The sequence below is a fragment of the Hemibagrus wyckioides genome, linkage group LG04 (assembly GCF_019097595.1).
Source record: "Hemibagrus wyckioides isolate EC202008001 linkage group LG04, SWU_Hwy_1.0, whole genome shotgun sequence".
NCBI classification, from domain to species: Eukaryota; Metazoa; Chordata; class Actinopteri; order Siluriformes; family Bagridae; genus Hemibagrus; species Hemibagrus wyckioides.
Genome location: NC_080713.1, coordinates 17,593,601 through 17,619,344, shown reverse-complemented (window position 1 = coordinate 17,619,344; position 25,744 = coordinate 17,593,601). Strand labels below are relative to the sequence as shown.

The following is a 25,744-nucleotide window of genomic DNA, read 5'->3' as shown; positions in this document are numbered from 1 at the left end:
GGCCCCGTGCGTGCGTGTGTGTGTGTGTGTATGTGTGTGTGTGAGGGGGGAGAAAAAAAAGAAAAGCAGAGAAACGAAGAAAGCGAGAGCTGTGAGCTGCAGTGTTTGACCAGGTCTGAACACGGAATCAGGAGCACACCTTAGTCGAGGATTGTTGCATTTCTGGCCTCCTCAAACAACGGATATTTTTGGATGACTCAACCGGAGTGTGCTGGAACAGTGAGGAAATCAGCCGGGATCGCGAGTTCCGACAGGGAATTTTCTCTATGGAATTAAATCGCCGAGGAGCTTCATTCATGTGGCCGTAGAGTGGGTCAGAATTGGTTTCAAAGTCCGAAACGCTTAAGAACGTTCGCTTAAGTTAATTTTTTCCATAATTACAATAGCTTTTTATTAGTTTGTGATTCTAGCTGCGGGTCGCTTTTTTTCTCTCTCTCTGGTCAGCGTAAATTACGCGCGATGTATACTTATTCTCTAAGAACATGAACTAGTGCATTAAACAGATGAACTCAAGTAGTTGCGTTTTACATGTGCGTGTCTCGCACGACTGACGGCATTCGCTTTTGAATGCATTGTATTTTCAGTGTAGCATTGCATTTAATTTACGCTTTGTATAATTTAATGCTACCTAATAACGTGCCTTTAAACCCCATGTTGTGGTTTTGTTACCGACCCACGGTGCTCTGCTGTCCGCGCGCTGCACAGCGCTCGGCCAACCTTAATGTTGCACAAGCTGATAAACAGTTGTGAAACCCTGCGATTGGAACAGAATTAAAAAACAAAACTTCCAATCAGATTTTTAAATTGTCGTATGTTCAGGACGAAACACTCAGGTCTCGTGCGGCGACTCTGGAGAAGCCGTTTGGTTCCAGATAACGAGGAGGGTGACGGCAATGGCAAGAGCGGAGACTGCTGTCGGGACGATGTGGGCGAACATCCGAAAAAAATCGGCAAAACCGAGTTCGGAGCGATGACCCCGAGCGGCTCGGCCGGTGCGGAGCTCGGTGGGGGAGTGTGTTCCAGCGCCGGCTGGGGGGTGACTTTGGATCAACGCGGCGGCGCCGTGGTGTGTGTTCCGGAGCGGGGAAGCCCCAGGTCGGCGCAGGACATCGACAGCAGGACGGTGACGTGCTGCTTGTTCAAGGACCGGGATTCTTCCGGACCCGGAAGCTCGGAAGCGGCGACTGTGGCTCGCGCAAAGGACCCGAGTTCGTGTCAGTGGGCGCCTAGGAGTCCCGGTAGCTCCTCGGTGGAGAGTCCTGAGGCAAAACGGCGCTCCTTGGCAGAGCAGGAGCTAAAGGCCGCCACGTACTCGTTACTCAAACGGCTGAAGGAGAAGACGCTGGATGCGCTGCTGGAAGCTGTGGAGTCCCGAGGTGGAGTGCCGAGCGAATGTGTGATGGTGGCTCGGGGAGAGCTGCGCCTGGGCGCTCACGCGGCTCCGCCGCAGCTTCTCGTGTGTAAGCTGTACCGATGGACCGACCTGCAGCACACGGCGCAGCTCAAAGCGCTCTACGAGTGCAAGAGTTTCGGCGGGCGCGAAGGACCGCTAGTCTGCTGCAACCCCTATCATTACAGCCGCCTGTGTGGGCCAGGTAAGCACACCTGCGCTCGCCCTGAGGATGCTTATGACAGTAGATATAGGAACACGCTGGTCTCTGCACAAAGCGCACGGGCACAAGCCCAATTTAAAGCTTAACTTAAAAATGATGCGACTCCGCTGTCTAAAATGTTTTAGTGCGTTTAAATTCAATTATGATGTTGTCTGCACGACCCTGGCTCATATTTTGACAAAAAGACATTAAAACAAAATCCCTAAATAAATGTACTGTGTGCGGTCTTGTAGGCTATTTACATGTTTGTGTTTAATTTGTACATTACATGTTCTGTAGCATGTGTTGATTACAGAAAAACACAAGCTTTTCTAAGGTTAAAAATCGCTGTGGCCTGCTACTCAGAGCGTGTGTGCAACTCCTGAGACAAGCCTTATATGCTTTCCTCCAGCTTTGCATGCCATTAAGTGCTGGATTTTTACCATGTGCTGGACTCTTCAAAAACAATTCTTCTAAGGTTCCTTAAAGGTTCATTGGATAATTAAGGGTTCTTTGCTTCATATACTTGGGATGTTTTCTGAAAGGGAAACAATCTGGTGTAGAATTCTACCTAGTACCTCGAAGCATTTCCTAAGAGGGAAAACCACAGAACTCTTAAGGGTTTTAACTTTTCTAATGGGTGTGACAGTCTGATATACATGTTATAGATGCTGCTGATAAATTGTGCTCTGGTGCAGGCCTCAATAAGATTAAAATGGTTCCCAGGTTTAAACTAAACTGGCATACACTCCTGCCAGTCAGCATGGAAAGCCTGTTTATGACACAGAGAAAGAAAGCCTTGAAGTCTTAAACAAAACTGTATGCATTCAGAACGATTTTCCACTCAATTTATGTTCTCTACGTGGCTGCATTTCTACATACTCAACTGAACTCCTTCCATTACATGTGGCCTCTTAACATCTAAGTCATTCCAGCAGCCAAATGGCCTACTAACTAATTAACCTCTTTCTCCTGACCCCTGCAAAAAGGGGATAAAATGGCCTACATATGCATTCCAATTGACTGTGTTAACTAATTAACTACACTGACCTGCATTTTTTTTAACTCACTGATATTAAGGATTAACGTCAACAAGCACGATGATGACTTCTGTCACTTGTTATTGGCAAACATGTGGCGTATACAGCACAAGCTAATTCTAAGGCTAAAATGCAGAAGGGAATGAACCTTTGTGTAAATATCTGCTGAAGGCTAAAACTACCCTGTTTTGAGAAACAAAGAAGCACTAAGCCAACACACACAACAAACTGAACAGCACTGGTTTTCAAAAGGCCATTAAGATTGTGCATTCTGGTGTTTATACCACTTTCTAGACCATGCCTTTGACTGTACCTGACTACCTGATTTGCTCTTGTAGCTTATTCATACCATGATAAATGAAAAGCCAGTGTATATTAAATAAATGTTCATGAATTCCCATCAATCTGATGGATATAGCTGCCGTACAACTTATTTTCTACAGCACACAATATGAGAATTCCTACCAGGACATTTCTTTCACATTGCTCTTAAAAACATCAAGATTTAAAGGTCCTTGATTAATAGCAGTAACCAATGAGTATGATGTCACTGTGTTTTTCGAGTATTTATTGCTTACAGGATGATGGACTTCTAATATCCTGACCACGCAATATGGAAAGGCCCTACGCCCCACATTATAGTCGCCATTGTTTTTACGACCCAGCACAAACACTGCCTTCACTCATTTGTACAAACCAAACCGTGTTTCAGATCACTAATCACCATTTCTTTGGTGTGGAGGTGAGAAGACCCCTGCTGATTTTTTTTTCCACATTGACATAGCTCCTGCGTGTTCATGCATGTCCCGATAAAGCCGGGGTTTCTTTCATGATTGAACCGAGGCCTCTCCTCTCACAAACTTCACACACGACGCTTAAACACAACCTGGCCAAGTTCTACCGAGTACCCTTCTCCTCAAATTTAATCCCAATGTATCTCACATGAACAACAGTTTGACTTTAACATTCCCTAGGTCTAAAAACAAACCAACAAACCCGTTACAGTTTAATTGGCTTATGATAAAATCGCAACATGTAAGCAGAAGCAAGTCTATACTGAACGGAACGCAGATGCGCGCGCACAAAACCCCTTTTCTTTTTTCTTTTATTTAGTTAGGCATTATCCCTTTTGAAATGAGATCAGTTTCAAGTTGCGTTTTAAAAGCCCTTTTTGCCTAAGAAGGTCCCCCTCATGCTATTTAGGCGAAGGAGTGGTGATAATATACAGTTTGCATACTGCTGGCGCCAGACTGACTAGCTGTGTGTATGTGAGTGACTGAGTTTAGGATCCTGGCAATTACCGCCGCCGCTCTTAAAGAGACAGACGCTATTATGCTCCTCGCCCCCCTTCTTCTCCCTCTAGGCGAGGTCACGTGCGCACAAACTTTTCTATGGAACGCCAAACGGCCCGTGAATATGGCGAATTTAGACGCTGAGATTGCAGTAGGCCTGTTATGTCGCCTGGTGTGGTTTAAGGCATTTACTGGTTTTCTTTCAGAAGCCCTTCATCTGCTTGTGGTGATATCGGAATAATTAAATCATGCAGTCCAATCCACTTTCCAAACAATGTTCCAGTATATTTTGATCCAGTTCCAGATATACAGAATAAACCACTTATGGCTTGGATATTGGTGGCGTATAACTTGAGGAATGACAAGATAAAGCTCATTTTGGAAATGAATGAAGACGTAAATGTGAAACAAGCTATTATTAGCAAATAGATACATTAACATAAAAAGTTACTTTTTCTTGTCCCTGGGGTGGTAGCATACCCTGACTGACTGGAGTGTCATACCTTTAGAATGTATCATTTACCTGAAAACATGAATATAGTGTACAATCAAAATGACTTAAGATGTGCAATTGGACCTTTTTCAATCTAGCCTACTGTATGTTTAAATGTTTTTGTGGCGGTTGTATAACAGTGTTTTACTCTAAAAAAAAAAGGTTTAGTTGTGCAGTCTGCTTTATCTCTCTACCAGTGTTATTGTGGAGAGGTGTGAATTGTTTGCCCAGCGGGGGTCTCACAGCCCTCCCCATTTCCATCACCCTGATCACCAGCAGGCTCACAATACTCTATACACAGTAACCCAACAGTGTCCTGACTAATCTTTTAACAGACATGCTGCAATAAATATTTCATTTGTTTGTGCTGATTGAAAATGCCTGATAAGATTTCCACCTGGTGTACTATTAGGAAGAGTTAAAGATCTGGTTTAAAAGTTATTTCAAGGCTACACCACATGCAGGTTCCCAGGTAAAAGATACATAGCATGGTTACAAAAGATGATGCCTTGATGGTATCACTCCATCAACATAGAAATGTACTGATCTGTATTTTTATTTATGAGCTTACTAAAAAATACTTTATGAATTATAAATGTAGTATTGGGATAGAATATAGATCAATTAGCAAAGGCTCCAGCTAGCTTAAATAAATCACTTGTAATGAGAAATAAAAACAAGACAAGATGTAGGGTATATTATTGACTTAGATGTAGGGTTTATTATTGACTAACATATGATGAAACAAAAATACTTCAGCCATGTACTATCTTGTCACTTTTTTCTATGCTTTGTGCTTGGCACTCCTGTGAACCTCTGGGCTTTGTATAAAAATGATTTATATTTGGACATAGCTCAAATATGTATGGGGATTAGAATGGAAAAAAATAGAAAGCCAAAGTGATCGAAGGAAAACAATTTACCTTGACAACTCTGCTGTAAACTGTCTTATGAGGTCATTTAAACAATTAAAGCAATTTCTATTAAAAAGGATAATTTTTTATTACTTTTAGATATCGAATAGCTCAAAAGGTGCATGGCCTGCTTAGTCAAATAAAGTGGCGCCTTCAGTAAAAGAAAATAAACAATAACTGCTCGGTTTACACTACTCGTCACCCCTTCATACATTGTGGGATGGATATGTTTAGTGTTTCCGTCTGCAGATTTATTTTAGGGTATAAAAGGTGATTGCAAACACCTCCAAGTCTAGGAAATATTTGTTGCATTAAATACATTTTGATCTAAACATTATTAATCAAAAGTGATATTTTCCTCTTTTTAAATGTATAACTGCAAACTGGTACCATTTAAAATATATATAAATTCTTTGCTTGCTGAAGTGTTACTCCAAGAGAAATTAGAGCATGCACAGTGCACACTTAATCAGGGCTTTTTCTGCCATATTCATGCAATGCATAATAAACGCTTTAGTAATTGTAGGATAAGACCTGTCTGTGGTTCCGTGTCGTAATTCTGTTCTGTTCTTCTGCAGAGTCGCCTCCTCCTCCTTACTCAAGGCTTTCCCCTAGTGACGAACACAAGCCACTGGGTAAGTGCCCAAACACACTGTCCACACACATACCTGAAAATCTGTCATCATTTTTCATTTGTAATAATTGTAGTGTCTTCAATTGTATATTTAATAATTGCAATAAGCTTAGTCTCTTAGTAGCAAACAAGGCTACAGAAGACCCACGCATAAATTTTAATACACCTAAAAATGTGTGTGTGTATATATATATATATATGTGTATATATATATATATATATATATATATATATATATATATATATATATATATATATATATATATATATATATATATATATATATATATATACATATATATAAAATAACCTGCACTTTGCGGTGACACCACCAGTTGTCACCTGTTAGTTGAATCCCTGGCTATAGAGAGGGATGGAGAGGAAGCAAGAGTTCAACAATGTGAAGAATTTTAATGATGGCAATTAGACACAGTGGCCAGGAATCTGTGGCGGTAACTGTGAGAGTGAGCAGTGGCTGCAGCCAGCATCCGACAGGCCCATTTCCAACATGCCAGTGTGGAGGCGGACAGCCTGGGCTCAAGCCTGGCTGTGTGGTGAGAACCAGCGGAGCCTGGCTCAGGGTTGGGGTTTAGGCTGGGATATCCCCCACTACCACAATGAGCTCTTGGGGATTGGTGCCATTTTAAAAGAGGGCTGGCTGTTGCTGTGTTTGGTCATTTTTGTTGGTCATGTCTACTTTATTAGACACCTCACAGCCTCCTGGTCACTATCGTACACATAATCTACGCAAAGCTCTGACATGATGTTATGCAGCAAATGTGATAAGATAGAGTGGGAATTAATTTGAATGTGTAATTTAAATGGAGTGCTGGTAAACAGAAAGACCTAAACAAGAGTTTACATGCTAATGTTGTCCTGTCCTCTCAGATCTGTCAGATTCCACACTGTCTTACACTGAAATGGAGGCTGTCAGCCCACCAAACATCACCCAAGGGGAATTCTCAGGTGAGTCCAGGTTACGTTTGGAATGTGCAGGCTTTGGATAAATATGCCCTTGTTTAAATGAGAACGTTTGTGCCAATGTGTTGATGCTTTGCATTTGACATACTTAGCACGGCCTATGCTGTATGTGTGTTCAGATATCCGTGCTATTTTTCACGTTGCACGACGTGATGTCACTGTTCAAACAAAAGCTATGTGACTTTTTTTTACACTGCTTGAAGGAATAGTTTGTGAAATGAATCAGCATATAAGTCATTGTTTTATTACACATACTTTATATAATACTTGCTCTGAACAATTCGTTTTGAAATCAGTCAAGGCAAATGAGTCAGTGAATTGAAGTGGATGCATCTGGAACTTTATGCTTTAAATGCTTTATGCTGTTTTATTCCAATGGTTATATGCAGATGTGGTAAAGATATAGATGGAGGTTGAAAGTGGTTTTGTTTTAGTTGGGGGGTGGGGTTGGTGTTTGAAACTACGAGTTCCCATTCAGTCGAGCTAAATGTGCAAACTTTGCAGGTAATTTGGTTTTTATGTTGTGCTTTACTCCTCCTCATTAAAGGGCATTAGGAGTAGGGAGAGCGCGCCGCAGATAAAGCTCTCATTGTAAGGCCGTCCGAGGCGCAGTGGGCCGTGCTGGCTGGCCACAGAGCTGGCCTCCCCTCCTGTTTTTCTTTCAGAAATATTTGAGTGGGATCAAATTGTAATAAGATCCAAGCTAGCTGGGACACACACTAGCTCTCTCTCTCTCACACACATACACACGCACATCGGCTACGGCACACACAAATTCACAGCAGGCATGCTCACATTCAAATAGCACGTTTGACCCCCTACACACACACACGCTCACACAGTTACAGCTCTATCCAGGCATACTGAAAGTGGGAAGGGGGTTTGGACAGGTTTCTGCTCCTGTGAACAGGGCCACACTAAGAGAAAAGAGGAGAACCAGCCCTGTCCTGTCTGCCGATTTGAGATGAAACACTCCCCTCTCATGGCATGAACTCAACATGCCTGTCTCATAAAACTGGAAGCATATTGTGCATGCGTAGGATCATAGCCACAGCGGAGGGAGACACTAAGACCTCACCTCGTTTCTTTCCCAGGCTGGGAATAGCATTGCTTATATTCAAACAGCACATGTGAATGGAGCGCTTGGCCAGATGAAGGCTCGCACTTCACATTCACCATATCCCATCACCACTACTGCTCGGCCTTGGCGACACTCCCTGTGTCAACAAAAACGCTGCTTCAAACACTAACTCTGATTCTGGTTGACTGTATGTCATGCGGCGCAGAGCTGTGTGAGCCTTTGCAGTCCTCCACGTTACTGCAGTGTGCATATATACAGCCTTTTTGCTCCACCGAACAGAGGTGGATTTTTCCCTTATGAGAAAAAACTTCTCCTGATCCATGTCGGCATTTTTTTTTGCACTTCTTATGCTTAAATCATGTTTAAATGTATCACAGCCTAGCACTGAGGTCATTTTCTCCTTCACTCTGCTATTATGTCTGCTTTGTGTAACTTATTATGTTGCTCTTGCACAAAACTTCCTCAATAAGTCAGTGCTGAAGAATTCCCTCAGCACTCAAGAGAAGAGGAGAAACCTTCTCCTCCCCCCAAGCACTTATAAGCACACCTCCACATCCGTCTCCAACACCCCACCCTTCTGGCATGCAGAGAGTGGAGATCAATGAGCAGCACTCGACCGTGTGGTCCCCCACCCACACGCAGGAACTAGTAAAGCTCTTAAAAGTGGGGCCTGGGGGCAGATTGTGTGTTTTGTAGGGGTAACAGCCTGCTGCAGATTGTAGCCCATGGGCTACTGTAATACCTGCTCCTAACACTTATCCCTCGCTGTTTGACAATCATTGTGAAGCATGTCTGAACTGGATAGGTAGGAGATGTGATATTTAACTTTTTTTGGGGGGGTGTTTTGTTTGAATGTCAAAAACTAGAGGATTGAAGCCTGTTTGAAAAACAATTGCTGTATACGGGATTTACATTTGGGTTTTTTTCTGGAATATAGCCTCTGGGTTTGCATCTCATGTACTTTGCTTGGGATTCATCCGCATCTGCTGAGAGGTTTCTCTGTCTGATGGTGGTAGTGTGGATGGAAAAATAATTGAATGAATACTTGTCTAACAGCCTATTAGTCTATTAGAGCGTTTGATTTTTTTCCCCCTCTAATACTTCTAAATGTTTCTAATATGTCACTAGTGAAAATGGCTTGCTTGTTATAATTAGTAATATAAAAAGACTGAGGTTGGTGAATTTGAGCAAAATGGTAGCAAATCATCGTTCCTAAATTTCGGCTATTTATTATGAAATTAATAAAGGTGAAATAAAACAAGTCACTTTTAAAGCATTTACTGTACAGTATGATGTGCTGTAAACAACAGTCCAGTTATTTGAAATAATTATATCAGTTGTTTTCTGTAACAGTTGTGTTTTAGGGGCAGTAAAAGGTTATAGTTATTTATTTAGTTGATGAAGAGAGCTGGCTGTGATAGTTATTCAAGGTCCGTGTACTGCGTCAACACTTCCCTAAGAAAGACGTCAGAACAGTGTTAGCTGGACATGACCCCGAGCCACAGGGCTTCCTTTAGACTGATTAATTGACGAGTTGTTCACACAACCCCTTGACTAATCGATTGTGAAAATACGTGCATTCGCATACCTCTAGTATTGTTTGATTTGCAGAGGAATTCTCAGATGTAGTAAAAGTGTTGTCTGGAATTAGACAATGAACATTTTTATTTGAATCCATAAAGGAATCTTGGTGCCTGTGCTATAGCTATTATCATTTACTACTCTTTTTTAAAGGGCATGTCATCTACCTGTAATACTTTTGGTACAATTTAGCTAAATGGATGCTAGCCTTGATATTCTTAAAGCTTAGCAGAAGATTTGCAAATGACTTGTAGTATGCTGTCTGAGGTCCTGTTGGCAAATACTTTAGTTTATGGAAGTCTTTGACATTATGCTTGTATCCCGAATTTTAGTGTTGCTGTTGTTTCATTTTTCAATCCAGTGTTCTTCAACTCAGCAGTGAAACTACAAAATGTTGTTATGCATGAAGGGAAACGCTGGTGGTTATTCTGTGTCTGATTGTTATGTATGATACAAGTGTGCTACTGTTTGGCTCTCACAACGGCTTTCATTTGTATTTGTTGGTTCCTCTCTGGATTTGTGCGCCTGTGACATCTGTTTTTCTATACCTAAATGTGACCAGTGACATCTTGGTGCAGAAAGCGTGTGTTTGTCAGCTTGTGTTTAGTCTACATCAGTGAGCAGTTATTAAGTCTTCATTTTTCATAGCGTGGCCACTGAACATATGGTCCTGCTGTGGTATATCTGTATCTGTGTGTGTGTGTGAGTGAGTGTGTGCCAAATCCTCGACTGGGTAGTCATGCAGAACACCTGTTTCCTCACTCCCCACTTATGGTCGTGTGGACATTAGAATGATGCCCTTTGATGTTTTTTCTCATTGCTTCCTGTACAACTGTGTGCATGAGTCTCCGTGTTTCCCCTCAAAAGTTGGGTTTTTTGTGATCTATGTGTTTCACACGTTCAGACCTCCGGATCAGTAACAGCGTGAAGTTGTTGCCTCTTCTCTGCCAATGTTCCTGCTGCTCCCTGAACCTTTCAGGCCTTTGGATCATTTGCAAGTCTATGAATACAAGCCATGCAGAGTATTTTGCATTTGTGTGGAATTACCTTATAAAACAGTGATAAACAGACCAGGTGTGGAGGTTTGAGTGTCCAAGGAAGATGGCCTGCAGTGATCACTGCAGCCACGGCATAGCCATTGACGTCACAAGCCATCACAAGCTCCCTTAACAAGCACAGTGCACAGAGTTTAGCTGCCAGATGTCAAAAAGGAAGCTAATCCAAACTGTTTACAAGTGTACATCTGTACTAGTAGACTTTTGTATGGTGTTACACCACCATTGTGTGCATCAACTAAGTGAATAGGAAGTAAGCTGTTTTTTTTTGTTGTTTTTTTGTTTTTACATGTTAGTATTGTCCAGATCTCCTTACTATGCATTAGTCGTCTCTTTGTGGCTCGACAGGATTGTCTTATCACTGGGAAAGAACAAAAGCTGAAAAACTTATGCATATCTCTCTCACTTTCTCTCTTTCTCTTTCTCTCTCTCTCTCTCTCTCTCTCTCTGAGGTAGGGATATGTCTGAATAGTTCAACCCTGACTTTTTTGTAATCAAATTAGCTGTGATCTGGGATCTGTTTTGCATTCTCTGATCCCAGATCCAAAAAGCCAGGGACTGGAGGTGGAGAGATTGAGATTCAGTGTCATAGATTCAGTTTTCTTGTATTATTTAACAGGGCTTCTCTTGCTTGAGCTTCTAGCTACTAGCCTAATGCCACCATGGCAAATATGTGTGTGGGTGAGCGATGTTTAAACACAGCCTGATATTTAACCGTGTGCCTCATGTTGTAATAGTGTGTTCATCTGAGTGCCACAGCAAAGCAGTTTGAGTTACTGCTAGGCTTGTGTTTTTGCCTGATATAAGTAGCGGTTTTCTGTTCCAGATTGATAGGCCAACAGACACAAACATGCAGTTGTGCACACACACACACACACACACACACTGTGTTGTTTTCTGTTGATCATCTCTGATGCACAGGCTGTATAAACTCACGTGCCTGTGTGTGTAGGTCAGTCTGAACCACCTCTGAAGTTCAGCTTACCCTTGAGCTGTGCGTGTGTGTGTGTATATGTGTGTGTCTGTTTGAAAGACAGAGAGGAAATGCATGGCACATTTAAACAATAATCAAAACACACAACACTGTACGGATGTAGCACTGATTAGATTGCATGCATAGATCTTGTACAGGAGAGAGAGTGTTTGTGTGTGTATGCGCGTGTGTGTTTTCCCTACAAATTGACGTCATTTGCATTATTCAGTGGATAGAAATAGCCACAAATTATTTAAAATTCTTTTTTTTTATTGCGCATGCTTTGTTTTGACAGACTTCAGCTAGAGGAGATGGCCATGTTAGGAGCCTTTGATTCCATGTCTGTTGTGGAAAAGGCTGGCTTTTGTCCGTTGAATGGATTTACCATCATTCGTTTGTCATTTGACTGGATTGTTTACACCACACCGTGATGTACTGTGTGTTATTTACACCACAGCGCTGCATCTTGTGAGATGTTGCCACATTTTCCACTAGTTACGCCGGCCTGTGTAGGACATCACTCCTATCACCTGCTCATGCAAGATCTTCACAATTCAGTTTATTTGTATAACAGTTTTAACAATGGACATTGTCACAAAGCAGCTTTGTAGAAGTATAGAAACATGGAATACATTTTTTTTAAAGTTTAAAGTTAAGTTACAATTTATCCCTAACTTTTATCCCTAATGGGCAAGCCTGAGGTGATGGCGGTGAGGAAAACCTCCCTGAGATGATGTGAGGAAGAAACCTTGAGAGGAACCAGGCTCAGAAGGGAGCCGATGCTTATTTGAGTGACACTGGACTGTAAATGTAAATGTAAATAATGTCCTTTCTACAACAGTTCATATTCACATGCAACTGTGCAACCACGAGCTCCTGAGGAACAAATAGGTCATAGGATTGGTCTGAAGGGCCACTTGGGCAACACCAGACCCCCTTTTGCTCTACCTTGGTTGGTCCTGGTGAGCTGCTGCCCCTCTTTCTCTGTCTCCGTCTTTCTCTCTCTCTCCTTCTCCTTTCTGCCTGGCATGAGGCCTCAGGTTTCCACCGCAGCCCCCGAGCCTGGCCGCACTCCCCCAGGGCCTTGAGAGCTCCAGGATACGGGATGTGGAAATAATGTGACTCGAGTACTTCCACCCTGCCTCCAGAAAATCAGGTTCTGCGGATTGTTTATTTGAGGGGAAGGAGGCCTCGGCCAAACATCCTGTTTTAAAAAGCTTGCCTGGGTTTTGTAGCGCCGGGGCTTAGGGCCCCGCTCAATCGCCCCTTTGACGGTAGGGGGAGGCTCAGGAATGTTGAAGAGAAGGCCAGTGGCCTGGAGGTGATGTGTTAAAGAATAAGTGTGTATGTGTGTGCTATACTGTGCGTGCGTGTATGATCATATGTACATTAGCGCTCATTAACAGACCTTTCGTGACATGGTTTGTTTGGAGTTTTGCATACGGAGTGTGTGACAGTGGACTTCCTGAGTAAACATGTTTTTGTCTTTTGCAAACACACAAATAGCCAAACAGAACTGTGCTGTCACTGAGGCCATGGGCTCTCCTCGAGTGTGTGTTCCGGTCCGGAGAGACTGATTTCCTCTTCCCCTTACATAAGGCACGTAAAGCTGAAAAATACACACACACTAACACACACGCAGAGTTATCAGTCATTAGAAGACAGCTGTATGGGCTCACTCTAATGTAATACAGTAACACTAGCAAGCTCCTGTAGTTTCACTCAGATCATGTCAGGATATTTTTTAGCAGATTTATTTATTTATGTTATTTTGTTTTATTTTATTTTATTTATTTATTTATTTCAGGTTTTTTGTCATGTCAGTGTATAGTATAGAGTAATATAATTGATTATCGAATCTTGTCTTCTACTTAAGCATTTGTTTGTAATCACAATGTGTATGTTTTTCTGGGTGTATATTTTGTGTGTGTGTGTGTGTTTGTGTGTGTGTGTAGTTGTGTACTCCGCTTGACCCCTGGATGTGGGATTGGAATGAGATCTTGTGGATATTAGATTAGAATCTTTTGTTTGCTCTCCAGGTTGTTTGAGTGTTATAAGGATTTCAAGATGTGAAGCATTTACAAAGCGCGAGAAAGAGACGAAGGGGAGTGAGCAAAAGACATTGGAAGTGAGACACAAATTGTTTGGACCTTTTTTTTCGTCTTCTTCTTCTTCTTTTTTGACTTGCATATTTCTATAACAGCACAACAGTGCAATGTGTGTAGCCTTGAAGCCCGTCTGCAACATTATTCACGCTAGCGTTTTTGAAGATTGCAAGTAGTCATGCATCATAGTCAGGCATCTTCACGCTGTTTCAGGGCTGAAGCGTAAATGTTCATCAGTCATTCATCCTGGTCAAATACCCTGGCCTTTACGTGACTGATAGGCCACAGCTAATCTAGTGTGCAGTGTGGAAATAATAGGCTTCCAGATCAGTTAAAAGTAAACAGAAACGGTGCTGCCACATGCTGTATTTATTTACTGCGCATGGCAACACTATCAGGAGCCAGGCAGAACCTCACCTAACTGATGTGGCTGTTCATTACGGGACCATTTCAGCGTGGCGTTTCTGCCTGACGTCATTGTTTTGCCTGCCTAACCTTGAAATAAGCCTTACGTAAGTATAACATCCAACGTGACCCATTAGAATTGGTATCAACAGCAAACGTTCTTTGCACAGCTGCTAATGTGTGTATATGCATTCCCTAATACACACGAGCGCCTTTGCTTTTCGGACAGCTGCGCTCGGCCCACTCACGTCCCGCAATTTGAAAATACGGCCCATTTGCACAGGTTATCGTTTTCACCAGGAGATTTCCTCCTATGCGCAGCAGTGCCAGTGAGCTAATCCTCCAGCATGCTGTGGGAAGGTTGGCGATGCTTGTCTCTCTGCACTCCCTCCTTCTCGCAGCGCTCCCGCACTCCTCCAATAGAGCCATTCATCCAGGCCAGGCCACGGGGTTAGGACAACAAATAAAGACCCAGCCATGCCATTAAAAATGTATGGAATGTCCAACTGTTGGTTTAGTATTTTAGCCAGCCTCCTCTCAAGGCTGCAGAGACGCTGAACAATGCTGCGTTTGAGTGCTGGCCGCTCTGAAAGTACCCGCTGGCCCAGGCTCAGGGGAGCGGACGGAAAGAGGTGGCAGTTGTGGATGCTGACGTTGTGTTTTCTCTGCATTTTGTCTCCTGGACATTTTTTTTTCGGGACTGGCAATTCTAAATTGGTCTGCAGGAGAAGGGTTGTTGTGTAAACCTTCAGAGTGATTAGATGACTAAAATAAATGAATATTTTTGCTCCCTTGGTCTTCACAGGAACTTTGACAGTTGTTCCGGGACCGGTGATGGGCAGTATTTTTAAAACTAAAAAAAAAAGTGCACATTCTTCTGTGGCTGCAGAATGTTCAGTGAGGATTAAACGAAGGGGCCCACGCAGCCCACCTTCTCCACACTCGCTCCCTACTGAGAGAGAGAGAGAGAGACTATGTGTGTATTAGAGAAAGCAAGCTTGGAGTTTTAATGTCTTCATATGCTTTTGCCTATTTGCTTGGCTTGTGATTTGCTAACGTGTAATCCGAGCAGAGCGCATATATTTGCCACGGAATTGGATTTGAATTTCCTGTTGTGGTTGTTCCCACTTTCATACACTCTTTTCCACTGCTCGAGCCAAGCAAAGATGATGTAGCCCCCTGTCCTAAAAACGGGTGCTGTAATCAAAAGGTTTGAAAGCAGCTCAGACCCGTCAGCCTAACTCATATTGGCACATGTGTAGCTTTCGATTTTTCCAGAGCCTCATAGCCGATGAGGAGACTTGTTTGTTTGGTGCTCGAGAATGTGGGACTATTATTCAGTTGGACTAAATAGGATCCATCATCAGAGGTGTTCTTCACAGAGCACTGTTTTCTTTCTGGAGGGACATGTAGGGATCATTCATAAATCATGTGTTGAATGAGACAGAGAGGCAGTGATCAATCTATAGACAGGACACAAAGAAAAAAAAACAGCATCAAAGTGTCTTTACAACAAGTACAGCTTTGATACAGAGTCTATAAACTCTGTTCTTCCAGAAGACATTCCCTCGAATCTGTGTTTCGATCATACAGCATCTGGTGACTCTAAACGTAGTAACATGTAATTTGCATCATTTTCATACTCATCAAACCATTCAGTGAACCTTCATGCCTCGTTGACAGGGAAAATTGTCATCTTGGAAGAGAGCCCTTTTATCAGGATAGAAATATTTCATCATAGGATAAAGTTTCTCAGTCAGTCAGTGACCCTTTGCTATAAAAGGACAAGTGAATCCAATCCATGCTACCTTACCAGAGCTACTTTTCCCCTATTGTAATTTGTCTCTATATTCTTTTTTTTTGCTCACACATTCTGATCTCATTAGATGTGTAATGAAACATACCGTAGTGATGTTATTCCCTCAATGCCATTTCGACCAGTTAACATTGCAGGATGTGGGGAAAACAGAGGCCTTCTGGGCCACAGCAGCCAGCGCATCATCTCTCGGTCCAGAGCCTGGTTTGCTCTCCAAATGTAATTACAGTGCTCAATAGAGAGTTTGTGCTGCCATTCAGTGCCCTTTACTGAGGCCTTTCTGAACTCATTTGTACACAGGCTATTTATGAACAGGGAAGAGATCTGGTTATCCTCACAGGGCTGACAATGTTGTCTAATGCATGCTTTTAGTTTAAATGTAGATTGTGTGTATAGTGTGATAGAAGGGCATTATTCGATTTGTTCCCCTCTGGCATCGCCTTGTTGACATGCCTGATAACTTGTGAATGATCAGAAATGCTGCCTTCCACATTTTCATTATGCTTTAATGCTGTCGCTCTGGCTGCCCAAAACTGTGTGTCCCTGAGTTGTTGTAATTGAAACGGAGTACTCGAATGGCGGCGTCCTGACAGAACCCATTTTCCCGGCGCTTATGCAATCCAGTCAGTTGATCAATAGTCAGGCATCCACCCTGCCAAGTGTGTGTCTATCACCTCACAGACGCATCATATCCAAATACACAGCTTTCATTTTAAATGGACTCAGTTTTACACTGGCCTGAAAGCAAATCTGCACTGTTATATTCAGCTGTCAGAGCTCATTGCCTGCTAACACATCAGATATGTTTGGATTGTATGGCAGTACAGTTCTCACTGCACTCATACGGTGCTTCTCACCGCTCTGACACACACCTGTGGAAGATGCTCATAGGAAAAGTCTAACATGAAGCGGACTTACAGTGAGCTCCCTGCATGGCAAAGAAAAATAGCAAATGAAGATTTTACCTTGTTTCTCAGCAAGTCAATCATTTTAACATTTAATTACAAGAAATTTAAATACAGCCGGATTTCCTGTTCACGTTTTGGATGTTTTCTTCAGAGTGAAATCCATCTGTGCTCCCTGACCCTGTGTTCACACTTGTAATAAGCTAATAAGAAAAATTTAGGAGTTCGATCTTCCCAATTTCTCAAACCAGCAAATACATAATGGCTGATTTGAGAAAACTGCTCATGGGTTCCTCCATGACATGGGTTGTCCATTGCGTCTCAGTTTCCAGTTGTAGTATAGGCCCACAAATGAGAACAGTAAAAATAGAGCTTCATGACTTGTCTCTTTCTAGTCTGACTTTAAAAGCCTAACATCCAATCAATCCTCTATTTGCTATGCATTATTGTTCCTAACTCTTTTGGAAATTTAGCAAAAAAAAAAAAAAGTATGCTAAATCTGATCTGATTTCATGTTGGTTTGACTCATTTATTACAAACCAAAACAAGAAAGCTGTGTACTAGCCTCTTCTCAGTCTGAGATGCAATAGAGGTAAAAGGGGTGGAATGTTATGGGCAATTTACTGTATCATAACCATATAAATCACATCTATTTGATATGTCTTGGTGTTTTTCTTATAACCTCCCATATTCCGAGACTGAAGCTGCGGTTGTTTTTCAGTTTTTTGGTCTTGAGAAACGGTTGGAACATTTGAACTAGTTTTGACTGGTTTGTCGAAACAATTTACAAATAGCTTTCTCTGATTTTCAATTTGTATACTCTTTTTTTTCTCTAAAACATTGGCTTAGCAGATTTCCAGAGGCATTACACAAATACTGTGGTTTGAATTGTCGCGTGTTATAAATCGCGTCATATAAATGTGTTATATGAAAGATTTACTACATTCATTCGCACCTCTACATTGTACACACTCAGCCCTTCCAGAGGAGCTGACTCGCTAGTTTTGGTGCGCTCAGTTGCCCTGTGTGTCGAAGTGTGAACACACGATGGCCGCAGCACAGCTCTCTGCATGACAGCAGCCAAGTTCTGAGCTTTACATGTGGCTGAGGTGTGAATCTTGCGGTCATCTGGCCGTGTATTCAGGTCCATCGTTAACGCCACAGAGTCTTTTAGGAAGGATTACAGCGGGGTGATGCACTGGTTGAGTAATACAGTCATATCCTCAAGAGATTCCCTGTTCTTGTTCTTGATTATGTTCATGGGTTAGGCATTATATTAGCGCAACCCTATCTGAATAAGTGGGTGACTGGTGTTAGTGTGGAGCTCTTTGTGAGCTTCTGTTGCGTTGGCCTTTTTTTCTCTGGCCTGAGCTCACTCAGACTTGCGAGAGAATGCCGCGAGAGAGGAAGAATGAGAGCGACGGAGAGGGAAAAAGGAAAAAAAAAAGAGAGAGAACAAAAAAAACAGAAATCTATCTGAGTGAGGGCGCAGGACCGGTTAGTGCGTCTGGCTGATAGAGTAGTCTTTGATGGCAGAGATAGCACAGACGCCAGCCTAAATGTAGCCTTAGCCAGTTGTAAGTTGCTTTGTAGCGATAGTGAGTCTAAAAACATCAGAGCCATACCACATAGCTGGAAAGGGAGGGTTGGTGGAGAGGCTTAGGATTGTTTGGGGTAGTTTTTTCCCCACTCGGAGCAAACCCCGTACCCCAGTACCTCCCACCCTTATCCAACATACAGCCAGAGTAGGAAGAAGAAGAAGTCTCCAGTCAGTCTGCAGTGGCGTCTGAAAATGAATGCTGTCCATCATAAACTGCACTCTGTCTGTTCCTCATTCTTATTCTATTCGCTTTTGCCCCTTTTTTCATCTCTTTCTCTTGTACACACACATAGAAATGCACTTCTGAGGCTGTCTCCCCCTCTGCCTGTCAGCCTAGTGGTACAGTCTAATAGCTGGAGGGGAATCTAATCCTTGGCACAGGATAAGAGACTCCAACAACCCTTTCTTTCCCTGTCTCTCTCTCTCTCTCTCTCTCTCTCTCCCCTCCCCTCTCTCTTTCTGAGCAGCAGAGGAATGAGTTCATCTTTTCAGAATTCCCTGGATTAGAGAGGGATGAAAAAGAGAGCAATGTGGGTCTGCAGTTCGGCGGGAAGAGACGACAGGCTCTCTAAACCAAACTACTCTTCTTCTGTCTGCTCTTTTTTCTCTCCCTGGATGAGAAAAAGTTTGAGTTTAGCCCAGGGCTCTTCTCCTTCTTTTTCTTCTTCTTCATCATCTTCTTCTTCTTCTTTTTCTTTTCTTCCCTGTATGGTGCTTTTAAAAGAATTACTGGATAATAAGAGAGGATTGCCATTGAAACTCTCAAGACCTTTTTGTGTACTTAGTTGTACTTAGTAGTAATTACTCCCAGATTGGGGGGGGGGGACTCCTACCTTTTGTCTGCATCCTTTTTAGCTTCATTTCATATTGTCCCACTGCATGCAAAGTCTCAGGTGCATCAGTAAAATTGAGGATTAGAGTTAGAACCAGTATAACTAACATGCCACTAATGTCATCATTTTTTTTTTACATTCCACATCTATTCACAGTGGAATTGAGAACATGTATCTGCAGTATGTAGAGACTATATTCTCACCCAGAGTCATGTCTCAAGTATTACGACACCTTTAGGCTGACCTGGAGTGCTTACAGGATGATTCATGTACAGTTTGTCAGGTTATTATGAACCGTGGCGTCTGAGGAAGTGGCATGACCCTGCTTTGATACTCCGCACTTCTCAATGAGTGTATAAAAGAGTTGAAGCAGCTGTATAGGTCTGGAGTGGTTTCCATGGAGCACTTTGCTTGTTGGGGGAACAAATCTCGCTCTTTGCCCTGCAAAGCACGGGATGAGAAAAGAGCCATGAAATGCATTTGTTTACCCAAGTGATTGCACTGGTAGTTTTAACAGGGCATTATGTGCAAGTGTAGACATTCAAAGGGAACGCCTTTGTGCAGTTGTGCGTGCACGCATGTTTGTGTGTGCACTTTACTTTTTGAAGTAGTTTGAACAATGAAGCAAAAACAAAAAGGCTGGACAGAAAGAAAAGCCTGCTTTCCAGATAGCTTTGAAAGTAACTAGCGTCATTCTCCATTTTTATTTTCGAAGTCTAAAAATCTCTCGTGTTGTTGACCGAACTGTATTATTTACTCTGCACTGTTAACACCCTTGATCCACTGTTTGAGTGTGCAGTTTACCATTAAATCATCCTAAAAGCCCTTGGCTTTAATGTCATTCAGTTTTGCAGAGCAGCGTTGCAGAACACTTTAACAAATGATTACCAGCTTGCATTTATATACAGTATAAAGAGCGTGATTTGTTTCAAGTCTTTTTTTCCTGTTTTTCTGAAGGTCAGCTTTTCTTAGTAAAATGATTTCCATTATCGAATTCCAAATTCAGATTGTCTGAGGATGCGGCCTCTCTGCCGGCTGCTGACAACGTGTGTCTTTCAGGAGACTGATGCTGAGAGGAGACAGTTCTGAGAATATAATGGTGATAATAATGACCGCTACTTTCCTAATGGGTAAACGGAGCTGTTCCAAGGTGGCGAGGTTAAACAGATGCAAAGTGGTGTAATTGCTTCCAGCTCTTTCCCTGCATGTGTGTGTGTGTGCGTGTGTGTGTCTATGGCAAGGAACATGATTGTATATCTTACATGCAAAGAAATGGAATCTCAAATGTTTTTAATTACCACAAGCACTGTCTTCCACTTCAGTCCAAGTTTCTAAAAAGAATCAGAAATGCCTTGAACTATATACCCTTCTTCAGGTTTTCTTGGAGTTTTCTCGGCATCTATATGACTAAAGGAGAACAGCTTGCCTTACTGCTGGAGATCTCTGGGCAGAAACCGGACAGGAGATCTGCATCCTCTTTGTTATGTGCCAGCATGCTGAGATACATTTAACAGCCCAACATGACCTCAGCTTAACTGAATCCTGAATCTGAATGTGTCTTCTTCAAGACACTGCTTTATGAGGTGTGACAAAATGGTGGCAAATTGATGAATACTGAAAAAGACAGGGAGAGAGAATGTAACTAAGTGACACAGAGACCACAGAGGCTCTACTGATTATTTCCAAACAGGACTGTGTGTGTTTTGGATGAAGGAGAATGTAAATGAGAGAGAGAGAGAGAGAGAGATGTGTTTTATTAAGGAGATTCTAATAACTTTTCCTATTCCAGGAAGATTTACTCTCTCTCTCTCTCTCTCTCTCTCTCTCTCTCGCTCTCTCCATGCTGACATAATCACAGAGCGGCACAGCCAACACACACACACTTCCCTCCAAAACAAAAACACTGCCTGAAATAATTCCCTTCAACTCTCACATACTTAACGTGCATAGAACAGCAGTGCACTCATACACATACACACACGATACAATTAGGAAAAGTCCTGGCCTCCTGTGATATTTTTTACACCGCTTGAGCTAAACATTAAATCCATTATTAACCTTTGTTCCTTACAACTCTAACTCTCTCTCTCTCTCTCTCTCTCTCTCTCCCTCTCCCTCTCTCTCTCTCTCTCGCTTGTCTAAATAATGAGACAAGCTAATTATTTAATATTTCTTTTGGCACAGCGTTATAAGCTCCATCGTTTGCATTCAAAGCACTTCCCGTTATGAAATACTGTTAATATGCACAAATATTGCAATCGTTCCGGTTTTCCTTCTCATAAAATATTTAGTGAATATTTTAATATTGCTCTAAATTTCAAAATGCTAAATTATCATTTATAATAAAGAACCACATTACAATTCTAACATCAAAACATTTTGAATAAAATACAGCTCAATCTCTGTGGTATAGTTTTAAGAAGAAATATTATTTAGATGTTTTTTTTTTTTTACATCTTTGACTTGTAGATTTAATGGAAGAGGTGTATTCGCGTGTATCACGGCTCCTCTAAAGCCTTTGTATTTTGCTTATGCTAAGCTGAAACGTGTGTTGTGTGCAGTGTGTAGACTGCTCGTAAAGCAGCGCTTATGTTCAAAGCCTCTCAAATGATAGCAGACAGAAGGCTGTAAAGATACCTTGCAGGCTTGTGCAGGATCTGAGGAATTCACTAATGGTAACGTTCAGGGGCCCAGTGAAAAGGGGCCATTTTCATGTACTCTGAGAACGTGTGTGTGTGTGTGTGAGAGAGAGAGAGAGAGAGAGAGAGGGAGAGAAAGACAGCATATATCTACTGCACAGCGACGGAATTCTCCAGATTAGAGCAGGAGATTAAACTGAGCCCAGAATGTGTGCTTTATATTTAATACATGTGTGTGTTACTGTTGCTGCGTTCTGTGTTTGCTGTATGGCTGTGCGTAATAGGCTGGTCATTTGTTAGGGCCAGAGCGTAGCCAAGAAATGAATGGGGCCGTAGAGCGGGCCCTTTAAATCCGCTCTGCCAAAAGACTCTCTGAAGCAAAATAATGGCATCACTCGCCATGCAAGTTAATGGGAGCTGATAGGGCGAAGCCTGGGGGTCAGGGGGTCGCGAGCTTGGGCTAAGTCGTCAGGGAGCTGAATGCCATTCCCTCGGCCCACAGCAGGAGCAAGGAGGGAGGGAGAGAGAGAGAAGGAAGGGACCTCCATCCCCCATCCTCTGCTATGCTAACCACCTTCAGCCACCCACCAGAATGAGACAGGAGAGAAGAGAGACAGAAAAACAGAGATGAGTTGTGGGGGAGGGAGAGACTGGATATGAGCTTAGAATTCACAACTGCTGAAGAAGAATCTACGAGACGCAGAAATGTCCACAAACTGTGTGCAGTTTCATGGAATATGGAAGTGTGTGTGTGTGTCCAGGGACTTGTAACTCAATGTGAAAGCAGAGGGCTTTGGCACTGAACACAGTCCACAGACTCCTCCGCCATGAAAAGTGAATTAGCGAGCTGATTTACAGAGATTTACAGTTCTGGGTCTCTTTCTCATTTTTTTTAAAGCTCTCTGCAGGTATTTCACAACTAGACATTCAATCACAACAGGGAAAAGATCTGTTAATATATGAATAGTTTGCAAACAGTTTGAAGGGTGAGATAGCTGAGATATTTTTTCTTGGTTATTATCCAATTATCATGATTTCATTGGTTCAAGATATAATAAGGCCAAGGTCTTTCATAGACAGTAGTCAGATATAGTCTTGTGTCTAATCAAATCTGATACCTAAGATTGATGCCCCCTTGAGGCAGTGCAAAAAAGTACATACAGCTAGTGGGGCATGGATGCAGAAAAACACAGAGATTTCAATATTTATCATTCTGCATAAATGACCTACTTCCTAACATGTTAATCATAATAATAATAATACGCTCTGTGTGCATGGAGTTTTTATGTATTTTATGAATGAAAATGGATAATAATAATAATAATTATAATGTTTGATATGTAACCCTCCTTTTTTTGTCTTTCTGACAGATGCCAGCTTGTCGCCGGACGCCCCTAAGCAGAGCCACTGGTGCAGTGTGGCATACTGGGAGCACCGGACACGAGTGGGTCGCCTCTACCCAGTGTATGAGCCCTCAGTGAGCATTTTCTATGACCTACCTCAGGGCACGGGCCTGTGCCTGGGCCAGCTGGGCGGCGAGCACCGTGGTGGCACTGCCCAGCGGACACGCAGCAAAATCGGTTATGGCCTGCTGCTCAGCAAAGAGCCGGACGGTGTGTGGGCTTACAATCGTAGCCAGCACCCCATCTTCGTTAACTCACCTACGCTGGAGGCACCGGGAGGCCGTGGCCTCCTCGTACGCAAGGTCATGCCCGGATACTCTATTAAGGTGTTTGACTACGAGCGTTCGGCTCGGCTGCTGCTGCGTCACGAGGCTGAGCCTGCGTTACCGGACGGCCCATACGACCCCAACAGCGTGCGCATCAGCTTTGCCAAGGGCTGGGGACCGTGCTATTCGCGCCAGTTCATCACCTCCTGCCCCTGCTGGCTCGAAATCCTCCTCAACAACCATAGATAACACACAAACAAATAGACATGGAGAGCCAGTCACAGACTCAGAGCCAAAAGATGCACCCAGAGACTGGACACACCCCACAAACTATCCCAAATATCATCTACTTAGATTTAATATAAAGTTTTATATATTATATGAAATATATATTATACTTGTAAATACTGGAGTCATTTTTACAATGTAATTATTTATGTATGGTGCAATGTGTACATGGACAAGTGGAAAAAACAGAAATGCACTTTGGCTTATATATATATATATATATATATATATATATATATATATATATATATTAAAAATATCTATAAAGATATAAAGAATTTTTCAATACCATTTTGAAAAATTATACAGCAAAATTAGATAAACCTGGTTTTGGTGTATAGTTTTTACATATTACTAATATCCAGACAAAAAGCTAACACCGTTCACACATTGATAATAAAGTATTCGCATAATATTTGTCTGGAACTGCTCACTTCTTTCCTAAATGAATGGCAGCAATTTTCATTTACATCACCATCACTATACTATAGTGCCTTTAGTGGACGTGTGCAATGTACTACCTGTGTGAATATACTTCAGAAGGTGTGTACAGCGGGTGGAGTGGCCCTCAGGCACTGCCACAGGCACCAAAGAGTCTAGCAAATAAAAGGAGCCAGTGTGAAAGTATCCCCTGTAGGATGGCTTGTTTTACTCACCAATAGCTGCTTTGTGGTCCTTGTGAATACTAGTGAGGACAAGAGAGAGTGTTTGCGTACTCTAGTGCTGACCACTGTCACTGGAATGGTAACTATTGTATATCGCTTCTTTTGAAGTAAGCTCTTTAGCATCTCCATGAGGGAAAACAGGAATTCTTATCAAGTCAGCATTATAACTCTCTCTCTCACACACACACACACATTCTCTGTCAGCCTCATGGAAGAACTGAAATAGAATTGGTTCGAATATGGAAGTTTCTATACCCTCTGAGAATGGAGAAATGATTAACATTGCAAGTGGTTTCAAGTAAACCAGAGCTTAAGAAAGCATTTTTTTCTTTTTTTTCTTTTTACCTCATGCTATGTCAAATGGTAGCCATTCAACATCTTTACACTGGCAGTCAAGAGATTTTCTTTTACACTTAACTCACTATTAGTGCTGCAGACAAAACAAAAATATTAACCAAACCTTTGACCAGAGACCTGGATATTTGTAGCCATGGACTTAACTGGCAAGTGTTCAGATCTTACTGGGATCGTATTGCATTGAATTGAATGCATTTGCTTTTGGAGGATAAAAAATTTCAGCTTATAGATAAAACACTCAGACAATGCTAATATAAGTTGTAGGGGCAACAATACATTGTGTAATTCTAGTGCCTAATTATTGATAAAGATCTAGACTATTTCAGTTAGTCAAAAAATATCATGTTACTTATATCCATTCCATTTTAGATGCTTATAGTGTGTACTGAAACTGGCCAGACCGACATCTACCTCCCATTTCAATCCTGAGTTCAGAGCATACCTCCACACAGCTCTCATCATCAATCATATAGCCTGTAGCTTTAACTGGTGCATAGAAAGCTGCAGCCTTGATTTCCTTTAAGTCCTGGAGAGCCTAACTGGTTGTTTCTGAGGAGCAGGGAGGAGTTCAGTGGAGAGGGACAAGGCCTGGCCCGTTTTCCTCATCTGTGGTGCGGCTCAAGCTAAATCCAGCATGCATGCCTGCAGAGCACTAGATATCTGCAGTGGGTGGTTTATGGACCCGGCTGCCCTTCTCACAGTAAGTGACCAGAGAGTCAGCTTCATGCTTGTGTGCACTGATAGATGGCCTGAGTGTGCACTTGCTGCAAAAGTCCAGTAAGATGTAGGTGGCTGAGCTGGCTTCCTTTTCTAATTTGGGGTGCTG

At 42.3% G+C, this 25,744-nt stretch overlaps 1 protein-coding gene across 1 annotated transcript; it reads left to right on the top strand.

Moving 5' to 3' along the window:
• On the top strand, window positions 1-24,118 carry smad6b (SMAD family member 6b). The gene is made up of 4 exons (XM_058388095.1): window positions 1-1,595; window positions 5,910-5,966; window positions 6,854-6,931; window positions 23,310-24,118. The coding sequence occupies exons 1-4, from the start codon at window positions 812-814 to the stop codon at window positions 23,855-23,857; spliced, it is 1,467 nt and encodes a 488-aa protein (XP_058244078.1). The 5' UTR covers window positions 1-811; the 3' UTR covers window positions 23,858-24,118.
• Window positions 24,119-25,744: the final 1,626 nt, after the last annotated feature.